Source organism: Scomber japonicus, chromosome 13 (assembly GCF_027409825.1).
Source record: "Scomber japonicus isolate fScoJap1 chromosome 13, fScoJap1.pri, whole genome shotgun sequence".
Taxonomy (NCBI): domain Eukaryota; kingdom Metazoa; phylum Chordata; class Actinopteri; order Scombriformes; family Scombridae; genus Scomber; species Scomber japonicus.
In genome coordinates, this window is record NC_070590.1 from 23,837,188 (window position 1) to 23,851,867 (window position 14,680).

At 40.9% G+C, this 14,680-nt stretch overlaps 1 protein-coding gene across 1 annotated transcript in view; it reads left to right on the forward strand.

The window, feature by feature from the left end:
* The window catches only part of specc1 (sperm antigen with calponin homology and coiled-coil domains 1), a 61,380-nt gene that overhangs the window by 22,080 nt on the left and 24,620 nt on the right, over positions 1-14,680 (forward strand). The window contains exons 4-7 of the mRNA XM_053331021.1: positions 5,442-7,009; positions 9,078-9,285; positions 10,302-10,375; positions 11,777-11,952. Coding sequence (XP_053186996.1) covers positions 5,442-7,009; positions 9,078-9,285; positions 10,302-10,375; positions 11,777-11,952 — 2,026 coding nt within the window. The remainder of the gene's footprint in view (positions 1-5,441; positions 7,010-9,077; positions 9,286-10,301; positions 10,376-11,776; positions 11,953-14,680) is intronic.

Sequence of the window (14,680 nt, forward strand, 5' to 3'; positions counted from 1 at the left end):
ACTAGCACCGTTGCTCACAATGATATTCAACCTGTCCTTGGTGCAGTCTATCATCGATGTGCTTCATGAAGTCCACCATCAACCATTTTGAGCCTCCTGCTGTACTCCCTGTAAACACAAGACTGTGTAGCCACTCCAACAGCATTATCAAGTTTGCTGATGACACAGTTTTGGTTGGCCCGATCACAGATAATAGATCACTGATAACGATAACTCAGGGAAGGAACTACATCGTCCTTTATATCAACCGGTCATCTGTGGATAGGGTGGACAGCTTCAGGTACCTTGTTGTCCACATGACAACAAAGGGTCTAACCAGGGCACTGTATACTGACTCAGTAGGGAGAAAGACCAGTTTCCACTCAGATGCTTGGGGACATTCCAGGTATCCTGGTGGGGAAACAGCACTGAACAAGACTGCAAAGCCCTGCAAAGAGAGGTTTATACGGCTGAATACACAATTGGCAGCTCTACCCTGCCTAAAGAATATTTACACCAGGCGCTACAAGAATAGGTCTGGAATAATCATTAAGGATCACAACAACATGGATAACGTGCTTTTCTTACTGCTGCGGTTGGCGAGAAGGATACATCAGGTCAGCACTGAGAGGCTCAGGATGAACTTCGACCCTCAGACCACTGGGAACCTAAATGGGATCACTGCCCTCCACTCCAAACATACAATTATATGTATTACTATTCCTATTCTATTTAAGATTTATTTTCTTAATGGACAAATTTAAGGAATTGGCAGGTTTACAATTCACTGTGATTGTACTTTATATGATTACATGTAACAAATAAACTTGATTTATTAATTGATTTACATGAAACATTCTTAAGAACTGCCCTCTTGAATCAATAATGCAAGAACCAACTGAAACGGGCTATAAAAATATTTTCGGACAGTGTTCTCTTTCATTGAAAATGATTTTTTCCAGTTTCACCAAAGCTGGTGTTTCCCAGCATTTGCTTTTTACTATCAATAAGAATTAGTCTCCGTAGACTGGTGAGGATTTATTCCCTGCTGGAAGGGGAAAGCTCCTCAGTGAGCCATTTAACTGCCCGTTCCACTGGTTTTTTTACAGATTTAGTGCTTCCTAGAGGTAGCTATAAATGGGTCTGGATCAGAGATTGGCCTACATTGAAGCAAACAGTAAATTAAAGCTAAGCTAACTCTGAACAAGCATTGTCTATTATATTTTAGTTTGGATTGATGTAAGAAATATTTGCACTTCAACAGCTACAGTAGAAATTATTTTATGTTAAGACTATTGATAAATGTATCTCTTTAGTATTCTTGGACACAACGAATCAAGGTCACAAATGTTACTTCATTGTAACTGAAGCAATTTCTTGTTGACTGTTTTTTTCAATCTTCATTGTATTTGGCTTGATGGTACATTGAGTTGTTATCTATCAACCATACATGTTTATGCTTTAAAAGCCACTCTCATTTAGCCTACCTACATTTTTTAAATGATCTAAAGAATATATTTCTTGCCTCTTTTTGTTTTTTAAGGAAAAATAACTTAGCTGTCATGCCAATTTTCAGCAGCACACTAATATTAATTAATGCACTTACCCTTGTTCTCTCCTGAGAGTCTTTTTCAGGGACCCATTATCTCTGGTAGAGTAATTGAAGGTGTCTCTCATCTCAACAGTGCAGTGTTTGAGTGAGGAAAAGGCTTCTACTAGTCTCTCTTTCTCATCACACTTTTTATACAACTTAAAATAAACCAATAAATTATGTAGTTATTAGCACTCCCATCTAAGTCAGTGCCATGTTCAACCACAAGCTGGCAGATGTAGGTGTCAGTGGTCTGTTGGATGCCTTGTCATTGTCAGACTAAGTGAAATCTAGTCTCTACTCTTCACTTCGAAGTAGTGGCCATTTGATGATGTGAAACTTACAATGATAAACATTCTGCAGCTGCTGTTTTGGTTTTGGAAACCAAAAACTGGTTATCTAATCATGGTGAATGTTTTCTATATGCTGTCAGTGGTGTTCAATATCTTATAAAACTATACTGATTTTGGTATACCACTGGTTTTACAGCCAGCATTTGGCCTCTTGTGGCAAATGTTTCTTTCTATGATAGGAGTATTTCACTTAAAGCAGCTGTCAATTGTGTTTAAAAATAATAATAATGTGACCTAAAAAACGCATGTCTGAAAAGTTCGACCTGTTTTGCATAATGCATTTTGTATTTGTATTGCCTGGTGTAGCCAGAAAATATCTCGTAATTATAGATTAATAAATATAGTAGTGCATCCTCAGCTCTGATGATAGAGGAGGTTACAATGGATGCATTTAAACCTCCTAAACTCCACAAGGACGGTGACATTACTATGTTTTAGAGGTTGTAGATAGCTCAGTTTCAAAGCTAGAGTGAACATACTAGTATCATATGGAACTATCTTGTTGGGAACATACTGTAAATTTAGCCTAATGCTAATAAGTTAGGCTAAATTTGTGAGGAAACTGGCATGGCCATTTTCAAAGTGTCTCTTGACCTCGCACCTCAAGATATCCGAATGAAAATGAGGTTCTATGGGTAGCCACCAGTCTCCCCTTTCCAGTCCTGATCCCATACAGTTTTGGGCGAAAACCATTTAGTTTTTTTTTCAATGCAGTATAAATGTGTTATTTTCACCTACTATATTTTAGCCTACTAGGGTCCCTACAGAGTCTCTGAATTGCATAAATTGGGGTTGACTGGAAAACTGAGACTCTTGTAGATTCTTGTGGCCGTCATATAATTTCATCATGATGTTGTAAGCTCTTATACACTGTAAACTTTCAAAATTTCAATAGGCGCCTGATCAAAACACAATGAAAACATTCTGCATCTCAAATTAATCTTCATGTTCCCGGCTTCCAGATGATGTATCTCACTTCCATGTGGCAGACTGTTGACCTTACATCTCCCCCTTAAGACCCCCCCCCCCCCCCATGGAAGGAGGGGGGTGGGTTGGGGGTGGAAGAGGTTCACACAAATCCAGCTTTGTTATTAGGCCTTTGTGTCCATATACTGTAGGATCCTGCCGTCTTGCATGTGCTCACTGCTGGCATCTACATTCGTGTTAATTCTCTGCACACATCAAGCAGCTGTGGTGATGTCATGGTTAAAGAGGTGGGCGATCTGAAGATGAGTGAGTTCATGTGCTCCAGCTGGGTCCTATTCAGTAAGAGCAAGAGGCGAACAGAATATGAAGGGACAGCAAATGGAGAGCTGTCACACTCCTGGCATCAGTCATCCTTATGGGAATGAAAGGGTCTTAAACACATCAGTCTCCTTTCTTTCTGTTGTCCCTCTCTGAGAATGAGAATATGACAAGTGGCCATAAAATAGGCGTGTGCTGTTAGGTGTGTGTATCTTTCTTTTTCTATCCTGTCTGTGTGATGCTTCATATAGTTCACAGTAAAGAGTAATTTTTAACATACACTGTTGGCATCTTCCGCGTGACAGTGCATAATTTAGGAGTGTATGCTGTCCTCATTCTGTCATTCATGGGTTCATCCTCTGTGAAGTGACGAGAAAAGATTAAATAGATTTTTAATTACACACTGGATCCTTGTGAAGTGCAGGTCTGTCCAATGGCAAATACTTCTGTTTGGGAAGAAGTGCTGCGTCTGTTAGTGTGAGTTTAAATGACTGCATCCAAACTAAAGAGATTTAACCAAAGAGTGTCAATCCACCATTCTGCCCAAACTACGGTAACTAACTAATCTTTTAATGCAACATTTGTTCAAAAACTTTTTTTTGAGGTTATACTGAAAGCGTTGAACATTGTGGTTTGCTTTAAATCTGTGTATTCACAATTTTCCACTTACAGCAGTGATATATCTTTACCTCTCTTACTTAAAGCACCTCACTTTCTCAACCCCAGCTGCACACTCTGGGAATGTTAAACGGCTTTGTACCCCAGAAATCGTGCCAGTGTTGGCAGCGTCTGCCACAGTTGCTAGTTTATTCAATAAGAGGATACTCTGTGCAAAGTGCCTATCAATGGCAGACTACTTAAAGAACCCACAGGGGTATAGAATTTCCATTCCAAACTAGGCCATTTGTTTGTGGATTGTGTGTGTGCATGTGCATGTGTGCGTGTGTGTGTGTGTGTGTGTGTGTGTGTGTGTGTGTGTTTGTGTGTGTGTGTGTGTGTGTGTGCGTGTGTGTGTGTGTGCTGTAAATGTGTGCACGTGTCGTCCAGGCTGATGCGCTGTCTATCTCAGCACACAGAGTGTCTGTGCTCTGTGGGTTTGATGATGATGATGTGTGCATTTGAGAGACACAGTGCTGTCTTTGTCCGTGCACTGCTTAAGCTGCTTTGTGCCTGAACGCTCCACGTGCACAGAGACCTTTGTCATCCTTTGAAACAAGCAAGCCCCTTGTGTCTGTGTCGCTGTTTGCTGATGATCTGAAAACAAACAATAAAACGTTTTCAGGCGGCACCCTGCTCACGCCGGGCATCACTAAATACTCTTCATACAGTATTTGAGAGGGGTCTGGAAAAAGCTCGCGCCAGCGGCCCACACTCATGCCTTTTGAAATGCCACAGCTAAGCTCTGCTGCAGCAATGAATGACCAGTGACAGCAACAGAGAGACAGTGCCAGGCAGATGCTCTGTTGTCCAAACAGAGAACAATATGTGAATAGAGTACAGTGACCAACAACATGAAACTGCTGAATAATACAAGTATCTGAATGTGACACTCTGTCTATTTAATTAGTGTCATTACATGATGTTAACAAATTCATGGTCCCAGTGCGTCTGTATGCCGATTCCATTAACCTTGCCTTTTCAATGTCAAGCCTACTGTATGGTAATTGGTAGAGCTCAACAGTTCAATTACTTAAAAAGTTTAATCTTAGAAACTGGAGCCACTAATTAACAATTTCCTGTCTGTAAACTTGAATCTGATTTATATCATTTGATTAATCTAAATGCATTTTGACTCTAGAAATAAATGTGCATGTAATCTAATGTGACTTTGCAAATATAATAAAATTATAGAATATAAATATAAACATTCTGTTAATGTATTATTCAAATTTCTTTGAAAAGTTTGCTTATAACTATATTTGCTCATTATTTAACAAGATATAAACGTTTGTCATCATGTACTGCTTAGTGATGAATGTAGGTAACCATACAGCATTATTATAATTTATATATTATAGTTTTTATTATTATTATTATTATTATATTCATAGTTTAGCATTTTAGAGGACGATCTGGCTCATGAACGCTTGAGGGAAAAATAAAGTTTTTTTAATTTTAGCAGCTAAAATAGTTAACTGAATTAAACTTTTTTTTAACAATGTATTTACAGTTATGAATCAGACAGCTTTGTCAGAAGCTTTGTGAATGGACTAAATTAAATTTGATAGGGTTCTTGAACACACTCAATCATTTTGTTTTTGTGTGTGTTGCAGGTGCCCAAACAACCAAGAAGTCAGGTATCCCAGCTCCAAGAGAAACCCCATCGACCATAACAAGAGACCGCATCTCTCTGAGGGACCAGTTGAGGAGCTCTTCCACCAAGAGGATGGTTTCTAGTGCCAGCACATCCAGCCTCTCCACCCTGGCAAAACAGACACGTAATTCAGCTAAATCTCGTGGAGATACAGAGGGCCAGGAAAAGGGACTTCTGGAGTGCCAGGTGAAAGAGCTGCTGGCTGAGGCCAAGGCTAAAGACTTAGAGATCAGCAACCTCAGGATGGAGTTGCAGCGCTGCAAAGGTAAAGCCTCCACTGTTTCCCCATCAGCCTCATCCAACTCAGTCTCCCGCCAAGAGCCTGCTGCAGAACAAGAGGAGGGACAGGTGGCAGAAGCCCTTGTGCTGGTTGGTGAGCTGAGGGAGAAGAACGGAAAGTTTCAGAGAGAGCTGGCAGCCCTCAGGGAGGAAAACCAGGGGCTAAAGGAAAAACTGCTTTGCCTGGAGGCATCTCCTCTCTCGAGTACAAACACCAGCAGCCCCACCAAGCGTTTGCTTAATGGCCTGCCTTCAGAGTCCAACACCTCAGCTCCACAACACGACAGTCTCCCTTCTACTGCCAGCCCTCTCAAAACCTCTGTCTCCTCCAGCTCTGATGTCACCAAGGACTCGCCCTCACCTGACTCTTCAGAGTTTGAGAAGATCCCATCACGTTCAGAATCAGTAAGCAGTGGTGTCAGCGGTGAAGCCGTTGCGGGGGGGGCAGTAACTAATGCAGGGGGGCAGGGTGTGTCGGTGCAGAGCCTAACAGAACAGATTCACAAGATGGAGGAGAGCCACCACAGCACAGCCGAGGAGCTGCAGGCAACTCTGCAGGAGCTGGCCGACCAGCAGCAGGTGGTGCAGGAGCTAACTGCTGAGAATGAGCGTTTGGCTGAGGAGAAACGCCTCCTGCAGACCTCACTTCAACAGCAGAGAGAGCGTCTGGAGCTGCTGGCCCAGAAGAACGAGGCACTGGCTGGCCGACTTCAGGAACAAGCCCAGGCCCAGGCCCAGAGAGAGGAGGAGCTGGGTAACCAAGGGCCTCGGCTGGCCGAGCTGGAGCAGAGGTATGCCGAGCTGGTCGAGAGTTCACGCTTCGAGCGGGAGAAGCTGGTGGACATCCAGCAGCAGCTGACAGGCAGTCTGCGGGCTCTTGAGGAGGAGCATCAGCAGGCCCAAGGCCAGGTGCGCTGCTTCAGAGAAGAGATGGAAAAGCTGCAGGCCCAGTTGGACAGGGAGCTGGAAGCCGGAGGTCAGGCAGCACAGTCTGCAGAGGAACAGAGGGCAACAGTAGACTGCCTCAGACTGGAAAATAGTAGGCTGAAGGCACAGGTGGACATTGAGAGGCAAAAGGTGGGTGAGCTGAAAGCCATGCAGAGTGCCAGTGACAGCACTGAGATGCAGAGCTTGCTGAAGACGGCTCACACTGAGAGAGACAGGCTGGAGGTGGAGCTGACAGAGCTGAGACAGGAGCTGCTGCAGGCCCAGGCTGAGACTGAGCATGTGCAAGCTATGATGACAAAGGTAGGCAGGGGCAAGTTTGCAAATCTTGGGATTTATAATAATATTATATGATTTATTGCACCTTTATTCATTCATTTATTTATTTATTTATTCATATATATATATATATATATATATTATTTATATATATATATATATAAATAAATAAATATACACACAGAATTAATATAAATGAATATTGAGATTTACTGTTTAAGAAATACTAACAGATTGGGAATTCAGTCAGTACACCACAGAAGGCATTAATTACTAATCATGTTTGTCTGGAGGACAATATTTGGAGACACTTGTTGTCACTAAACATTCATATGAATCTACTTAGGACTGGACAACGTTCTGGTTAGAAACAGAGCAGTTCAGACATTTTCCACTTGCTTGCTTCCATTGTGTTGTACTAACTGGAGTGTGTACAGACCAGGACTTGGATTAAATGTGACTCAAACTTTTTGTTAGCTTAGTGAGCTCATTAGTTGTGTTGTGTTTGGCAAAGCTTTCAGGAATTCCCCAAAGAACAATCTCCCCATCCACATGTACTGTAAATTATGAAGACGCAAAGCAAGCAGTTTGCTCGTTTAGAAACAGTTAATTGATTATTGATCTGATGCTGAACTAACAACTCGTGCATTGTGTACATTTTAATCGCAAGAAAGTGTATATGCTTCAGTGATTTGTCTGGTAAAAGACCACCATGACATTTTTCACAATTCTGGGCTCAATCACTTCGACAATTGTTTGAACATGATCATTAAACAGGGTTCAACAGCTGTATCGGGTACTGTTCTTCACCACTGCAGCTCATGAACTCAACTGGTGTTAATTCAAATTATTCTCATATGTTTCTCAGTTTTTTCCTCTTCAACACCACAGACCTCCAGAGAGGCTGAGGCACTGTGGCTTTGGGGTCATGTTGGTTGTTTCTCCAAAGTGAGGTGTGTCGGCAGTTTAGCTTAGTGATGGCGTCACTGTTGGACTGCGACTGTGGTGCCAACAGTAGGGTGGTCCGCCAGTGCGTGACCCTCTGAGTCACGCTACCGTCCTCTGCCACATGGGTGTGAGGGTGAGGCCACTCCATAACTTCACTCTCAAACATCTCAATCTATTAGAGCCACATGTCGTCAGTTGGAAAGGGTCCTACCAAACAACATCATGGACTTATTTTAGCGTATTTTGCTCATAGAGGCTTTACAGTGTTCATTCTGAATCATCGTGCCGCTCTGACTTCGGCGTCAGTGTTGTTTACTAGCTGGAGCAAAGAACACAGTGATGCCGTCCGACATAATCCAGACTATAATCTTATTTCCATGAGTCACTGTCACTCTGCATGTCACCTGTTTACACTGTGGCCAAATGGTCATTGTCAGACATAGTTAAGCTCTAGTGTATACATACGATAATGCTCAGACTCCAGCTTGGCTTCTATTACCAATGTAGTTTATGTTTCCCTTTATTTCTGTGTGACTTTTGTGCCTGTATATTTTTTTCATAATTGGAAACCAGAATTTATGTGACATGTTTATCACAAATCACACATTTTCCTGAGGGGGCTTTACAGTCTGTACAGCAACACAACATCCTCTGTTTCTAGACCCTTGAGTCAAATAAGATGGAAACTAGAGCAATCATATTGCAAAGAATGTAAATGTATTAAGGCAAGTTTTCTCATTTCTCTCAGACTCATTTTGGTTTATTTTCATTACTCATCTGAAGGACAGTCTAGATAACATTAGACCTACTTCATTTTACATGTTTAGAGGTTTCCACACACACTGCTTGTGTTTTTCATCCAGCTGTCATGGACACCACAAAATATTGGCTTGATACAGTCTCAATATCTTGAATCTAATCTTTTGAAGGACATGTAGGAGATGTAGAAAAGCACGATCAAGGCTGAATGGAAACACTGCACCACAAGAATGTCTGGAAGATATAAATTATCCTATCTTGAGCCAAACATGACCTAAGTGCTTCCATCTAATTAGCACTGTGACAGCCGACAGTTACTTTCACATAAAACATTGCCTCTTTTTTTAACCCATTTCTTAACATAATCTCACAAATGCATATGCAGGTAGAGGCCAAATGCCAGCAGGTTCAGGAGCGGGCGGAGAGGAGGGAGCAGGAGCTCAGCAGCAGGGTGAGCTCCCTGGAGGAGGCCGGGATCCAGACTGACAACCAGGTGAAGGAGCTAAAGGAGACTATCTTCGAGCTGGAGGACCAGGTGGAGCAGCAGAGGGCTGTCAACCTCCACACCAACCAAACCGTCCTGGACATGGAGAGTATGTTCTTTTCACTGGCTGATAAGTTCCCTGTAGCTCTGTGGAGTCTTAAGCTTTGTGTAAATCTACTGAAATTAATCAGTGTTTAAAACACAAGACTTTCAAATCTGTTTCAAGTTTGAGTCATTTCCTTTGGAGAAGTAGACTTCCAGTCATTTAGTTTTGCTTGACAGTTTTATGGTGCTGCTGAACTGCACTGCATTATACTGAGAGGTGTTTCTAATATTTAGGCTATACCCATTAAAATGGGGTGGACAATATATTAAAACACCTTCAAAATGACCAGAATGTTTTAAAATTAAAACCTCTTTAAACAGTTCCAACAATAACATTATGCCTTCATGATTTATTGCGTTAGTTTAAATTAGGTGTGTCTGATAAGCTGGCAGTGGCATGTGTATAAAAATGAACTGTGGTAGCCCACTGGTTAAGACACCTGCCACATAACTGTGATGTCAGTGGGTCGAATCCGGCAGAGGACCCTTGTTGAGTGTCTTTCCCTTCATTTTCTGTCATATCTACACTGTCCCTATAAGCCGATTGCCAGAAAAACATTTTGCTATGTCGTAATACTCATCCTAACATGAGTCTTAGCTTCATGATAGGCTCATAAGGAATGCCATTATTAAATAGTTGATTTTTAAAATTGTGAATCCCCACAGCCACAAGGGGTCTTTGAACATGCTGTCATGATTGTGCACAAAAAATATTAGGCTGATCGGTCCAGCAGTGAGATTAGCTGCAGACAGACACACACACACACACACACATACACACACACACACACACACACACACTCACACAAATACACACACAAATACAAATGCTTACTTTGGTAGGGATAATAATGTAATGCTGTATATAATTAAGTGACTGCTGTTTCTCCATCACACAGCAACTGGCCAGTTTTGTGTTGAATCCTGTACTTAATGGGTGTGATTATGCCCAAGTCTATTCAATTATACCTGACAGAGTTTGGGAAGTGGTTCTCAAAAACTCTGAATTTGTCTTTGCAGATCTTGTCAAGAAGCTGGAGGAGCAGAAAGTTGAAGCAGATCGACACCTGAAAGTTTTAAATAGACAGATGAAGGTAAGAAGCCTTCGGTATAAAAACCAATAAAGCTGCTTTGTAACATCTGAGGTGCCATACATTGTTTTCAATGTAGTCTGTAATGAAATGGATTTTGGACAATTTCATCCCAGGCTGCAGACATGAAGAAAACAAAACAATATAGATTCAGTTTATTGCAAAGGGAGTATACTGCCTATTTAGGCCGTGTACCACGTCATTTTGATATCCTGACATCAGATACACCTTTCTCTGACTGCTGTCACATACCATATCACATACTCTCTTGTCCAGTATATTGTGTCTTTATTTCTACATCTAGCGGTATAATGAAAACAACATTGCCCTAAAAATTCATTGGGCTGCTTCAGGCAGGGCTTCGAAGCTTGGTGCAACTTTTTTTAAACTTTTGGATGGAGTGTCTCTTTAAGGTTCCAGTGCTGGTATTCACATTTTCCCTGTCTTTTTGCCAAAATGTTTGACCTTTGAGTCATCTGTCCACCGAGCATTGTTCCAGCAGGATTGTTGAACATGCCTGTTCAGACAGGCAACTATGTTTTTTTTATTATTGGTATTATTCCACACGTATCATTTCTCTTTGGTGTTTTTTTTCCTCTAACAGGCATTATCAAGGGCACCAGATACATTCCTCTGAATGTCTTGGTCACCTTCTTAATATTAAGTGCTCACTCAGTGCTCTCCTTTTTTTACGTGTATCTGCCTGACTGTTGATTGATAGAGATCCAAGTCTGAATTTTTTTTTTTACATTTTAGAATACAGTTTAAAAGACCAGAAACAAATGTACAAAGTACTAATTTTTGCCTTTACAACACTGAATGTAGGTCCAACTTTTTTTTTTATTATTATTTTTTATTTAGTGGCATATTTGTTTCTTTTTTAGTGTCAGTTATCTGCTGCAAACCAGAGAACACATTTTGTTCTGTCTGCCTTTTGTGGGTCAGATCCAAAAAGTGCTTTTCTTATTTGTTTTAATGTTCTTTTCAGCATCAGGAATTTAAACAATTCAGAGGCTTTCAGAAATTTGGTTTGTAATAATGTTTTAGTCCCACAGATCTCTGTTATAAGGAGTAAATACTGTTAACAAAATTTGGATCAGGATAGGGCAGGATGCATCTAACACATTATCCTCGTTACCATTTTATTTTTCCAGCCTATTCTGTAATTCCTTGATCATTAGTAAATACATGAGTGCATTTGTTTGCATAACATTTGTTTATTAGATTTCATTTATCTTTCTTTAGGCCACATTACTGCTGACACTCAAGTAAATCTTAATTTTGACAAACACACACAGCAACTGATAACTGACAAGTTATTGATGATACTATGTGTATGTGCTGTGCTGCTGTACCTCTACATGTCTACATTTGCATCCATGTGTATCCTGTTTATGCTTTAAGGATGAAAAAGAGGAGTGGCGTCGGTTCCAGGCAGATCTCCAGACGGCGGTGGTGGTGGCCAATGACATCAAAGTGGAAGCCCAGCAGGAGCTGCGTACGCTCAGGAGGCAGCTGCAGGAGGAGCAGGATCGCAGTGCAAAGCTTTCCGCAGACCTCGAGGCCCTGCAGGGAGTCAGGTACCATCTCCACCATACTCCACCTTTTTCAGTGCCTACCCTACCACCAATCCCCACCCCCCACTCTTCTTTTTTAGTATCAGGCTGCAGTTCTTTTCTCTCTGAACCACAATGTGGATATGAAATACCTTCCAGAGTCTTGCCATATTCCCAACCAGTGTTGAGTTTTACACATGTGGTACAAAGAATACTATTATTGTCATTTCAATTCCCAAGAAACTCTTGCTTAAGAGGTTTCCAAAATTCTTATCAGGGGTCAACGTAGGATGAAATATTTTCTAGGAAAAATTTAGTATGGACATTATTTTGTTCTTATCTTGTGATTTCACAAGATTAAACCCTTCCAGAGTTTAGGTCCCTGGGATTTGGCAGACTCTGTTGGTAAGTTAGCAGTCTCCTGCAGTATTTCCCTCTGTGTATTCTACTCCTTTAAGCTGCTGCCATCTCTGTCTCCCTCTTCCACACTGACCACCGCTCTGTAACACTCAAACACAACAAACAACAGTGTATTGATTAGAGATTATCATTATTACATGAGAGGGCAAAAGTGGTGACATATCTGCTATATGTGCAGATGCTGTTTTGATCCGAGTGTGTCACAATGCAGCATTGAAGCCAGTATAACACGGTCCTCACTGCACTTTTCAGTTAACATGTTTCCTCGCCAACACATGATGCTGTTTAAGATTTCATGTAGTGTTGTTGCACTGTGGCCATACAGTAATGTGATTGATGGATTTGTGTGTGAGTATACTGTATATCAGTGTGTTTGAGCGTGCAAATGCCACAGTGTTTTTGACAGTCTTGTCCCCTTTCATTATCATGCCAGGTCAAAAAGTCGCTCTGTTTATCTGTGTGGCCCGTCATGGTCAACATTTTCAGTTATACTATAACAACTCACAAACTTCACAAGAGAGTTTTTAGCATATAAAAAACATAAAAATAGTAAAATAGTCTTCTGTTCAGATATCATACAGTGTTTGTGAATATAGTACGTTACGTTACTGGTTTTAGACCATAGCTAAATGAGGCAACTTTCCCCAAGATTAGCTGTTACGCTGCGTCCGCTCCCCACCTCCAGCAGCCCCCTGTGATGACTCTGTCAAAGATGTCCCACTGACAAGGCTCCTTATGTAAAGTCCAGGTGAGTTCCCTGCCCTGCCAGCCCTCTCTAAGCCAGCCTGCCTCTCCCTGCCTTGTGTGCTGCTGCTTTTTCATTGAACGTCCTGTCTGTGTTTGGCTTCGTGTTGCTGCTTCAGCCTGTCTGACTCTCTGTCTGTCTTTCCATACTCTGGCTGACTGCACCTTCAGGACTATCTTACCTTTTCGGTTTGCTTTGCTTTGCCTGGTTCTTTAAACCTGCTGTTCAAATTAGATGTATCTGGTGCCACCTGCTGTTCTCTGAATGAATAACCCTCCTACTTTTTTGATTAAGTAGCAGGATGGTCTGCACGGCATGACTGGATTAAACCCATGCTATGCATCATCTGCTTCAGATACATTTGCATAGTGTCTTCATCACCGGGTGATTTAGTCTTACTTGACATTATCAGTGACTTTATTAATCCTGTGAGGTATGCATGGAGTTTTAAAAAGTCCAGAGGTGGTCAGAGGTTGGCTTTTTAAAATAATGATTTTAAGAATTGTAAGGTCTCTAGTTTTGCTGCACATCTACAATGTGAGTAATATACTGCACATGTAAATGTTTAAACATTTTATACTGTAGTTGTATACAGTAGATCACCTTCTGTCTTCTTCTTTTTTTTCTTTTTTTTTCAGAATAAGCACCGGAGCCACTTTTGATACCAAGACGGCAGTAGAAGGGCACTAGAGATGTGCCCAACACCTCAGCACCATGTGAAGACAGTGTTATTGTTGCACTTATTACTCTTCTGTGTAAATGAAAAATGAAGTGTGGTAAACCAGTCTCACTCTAAACCACATTGACCAATGTAAATGCAGTACACAAACAGTCTGGTGATGCAGAGTCTGGCTTCCATTTCTCTACATGTTTTTACATTTTGGAACCTTCTAAATAATACTGTATTTTTATTTCCCAATGAATGTACTCTTTATGTTTGTAAATTTCTTGACTTGTGTTGAAGATATGCCATATGTTTGAGAGACTCTCTTTTTATACTGTGCAAAGCTGCTTTGTGCCTTTTTAGGAAGATGAGATGGTAGAGGGTACATGATCTGTTACTAAAGCAAAATGAAGTGTAAACATGACTTTAGATTCACAGCAGTCTGCCAGAACAAAGTCACATTTAAAGGCAAGAGCAACACAGCAAAACTGTCCAGTTGATATTATTAAAAAACTAGGTGGTTCTTGGTTTTTGTGCTGGACCTTACATTTAGTGTTCTTACTATTTCTGTATCATTAAAATTACCTACACTTTGACCACTTTTAGTTTACTTTAAAACTTGACATTTACAGTATGATCTGTAATAAAAGAAAAAAAACAGTCAGACTTACAGTTTTTCCTCAATTGCCGAAGAACATTTTCTGAAACATGGTTGTGGTTCTCAAAACCTTACAAGCAGTCACCAGACCATTTTATTCTAAGCAGAACGGCATCTCAGTTGTCCTGCAAAATACAGTTACTCACTTAGAACATTTAACGCACATGTCAAAATAAATAACACAGTCTGTTATCATTGTTTTAATCAAGGCAGTTAAGTGTCTAAGGAACTGTGTCAATATGACAAAAACAGTGAAATAGAATTT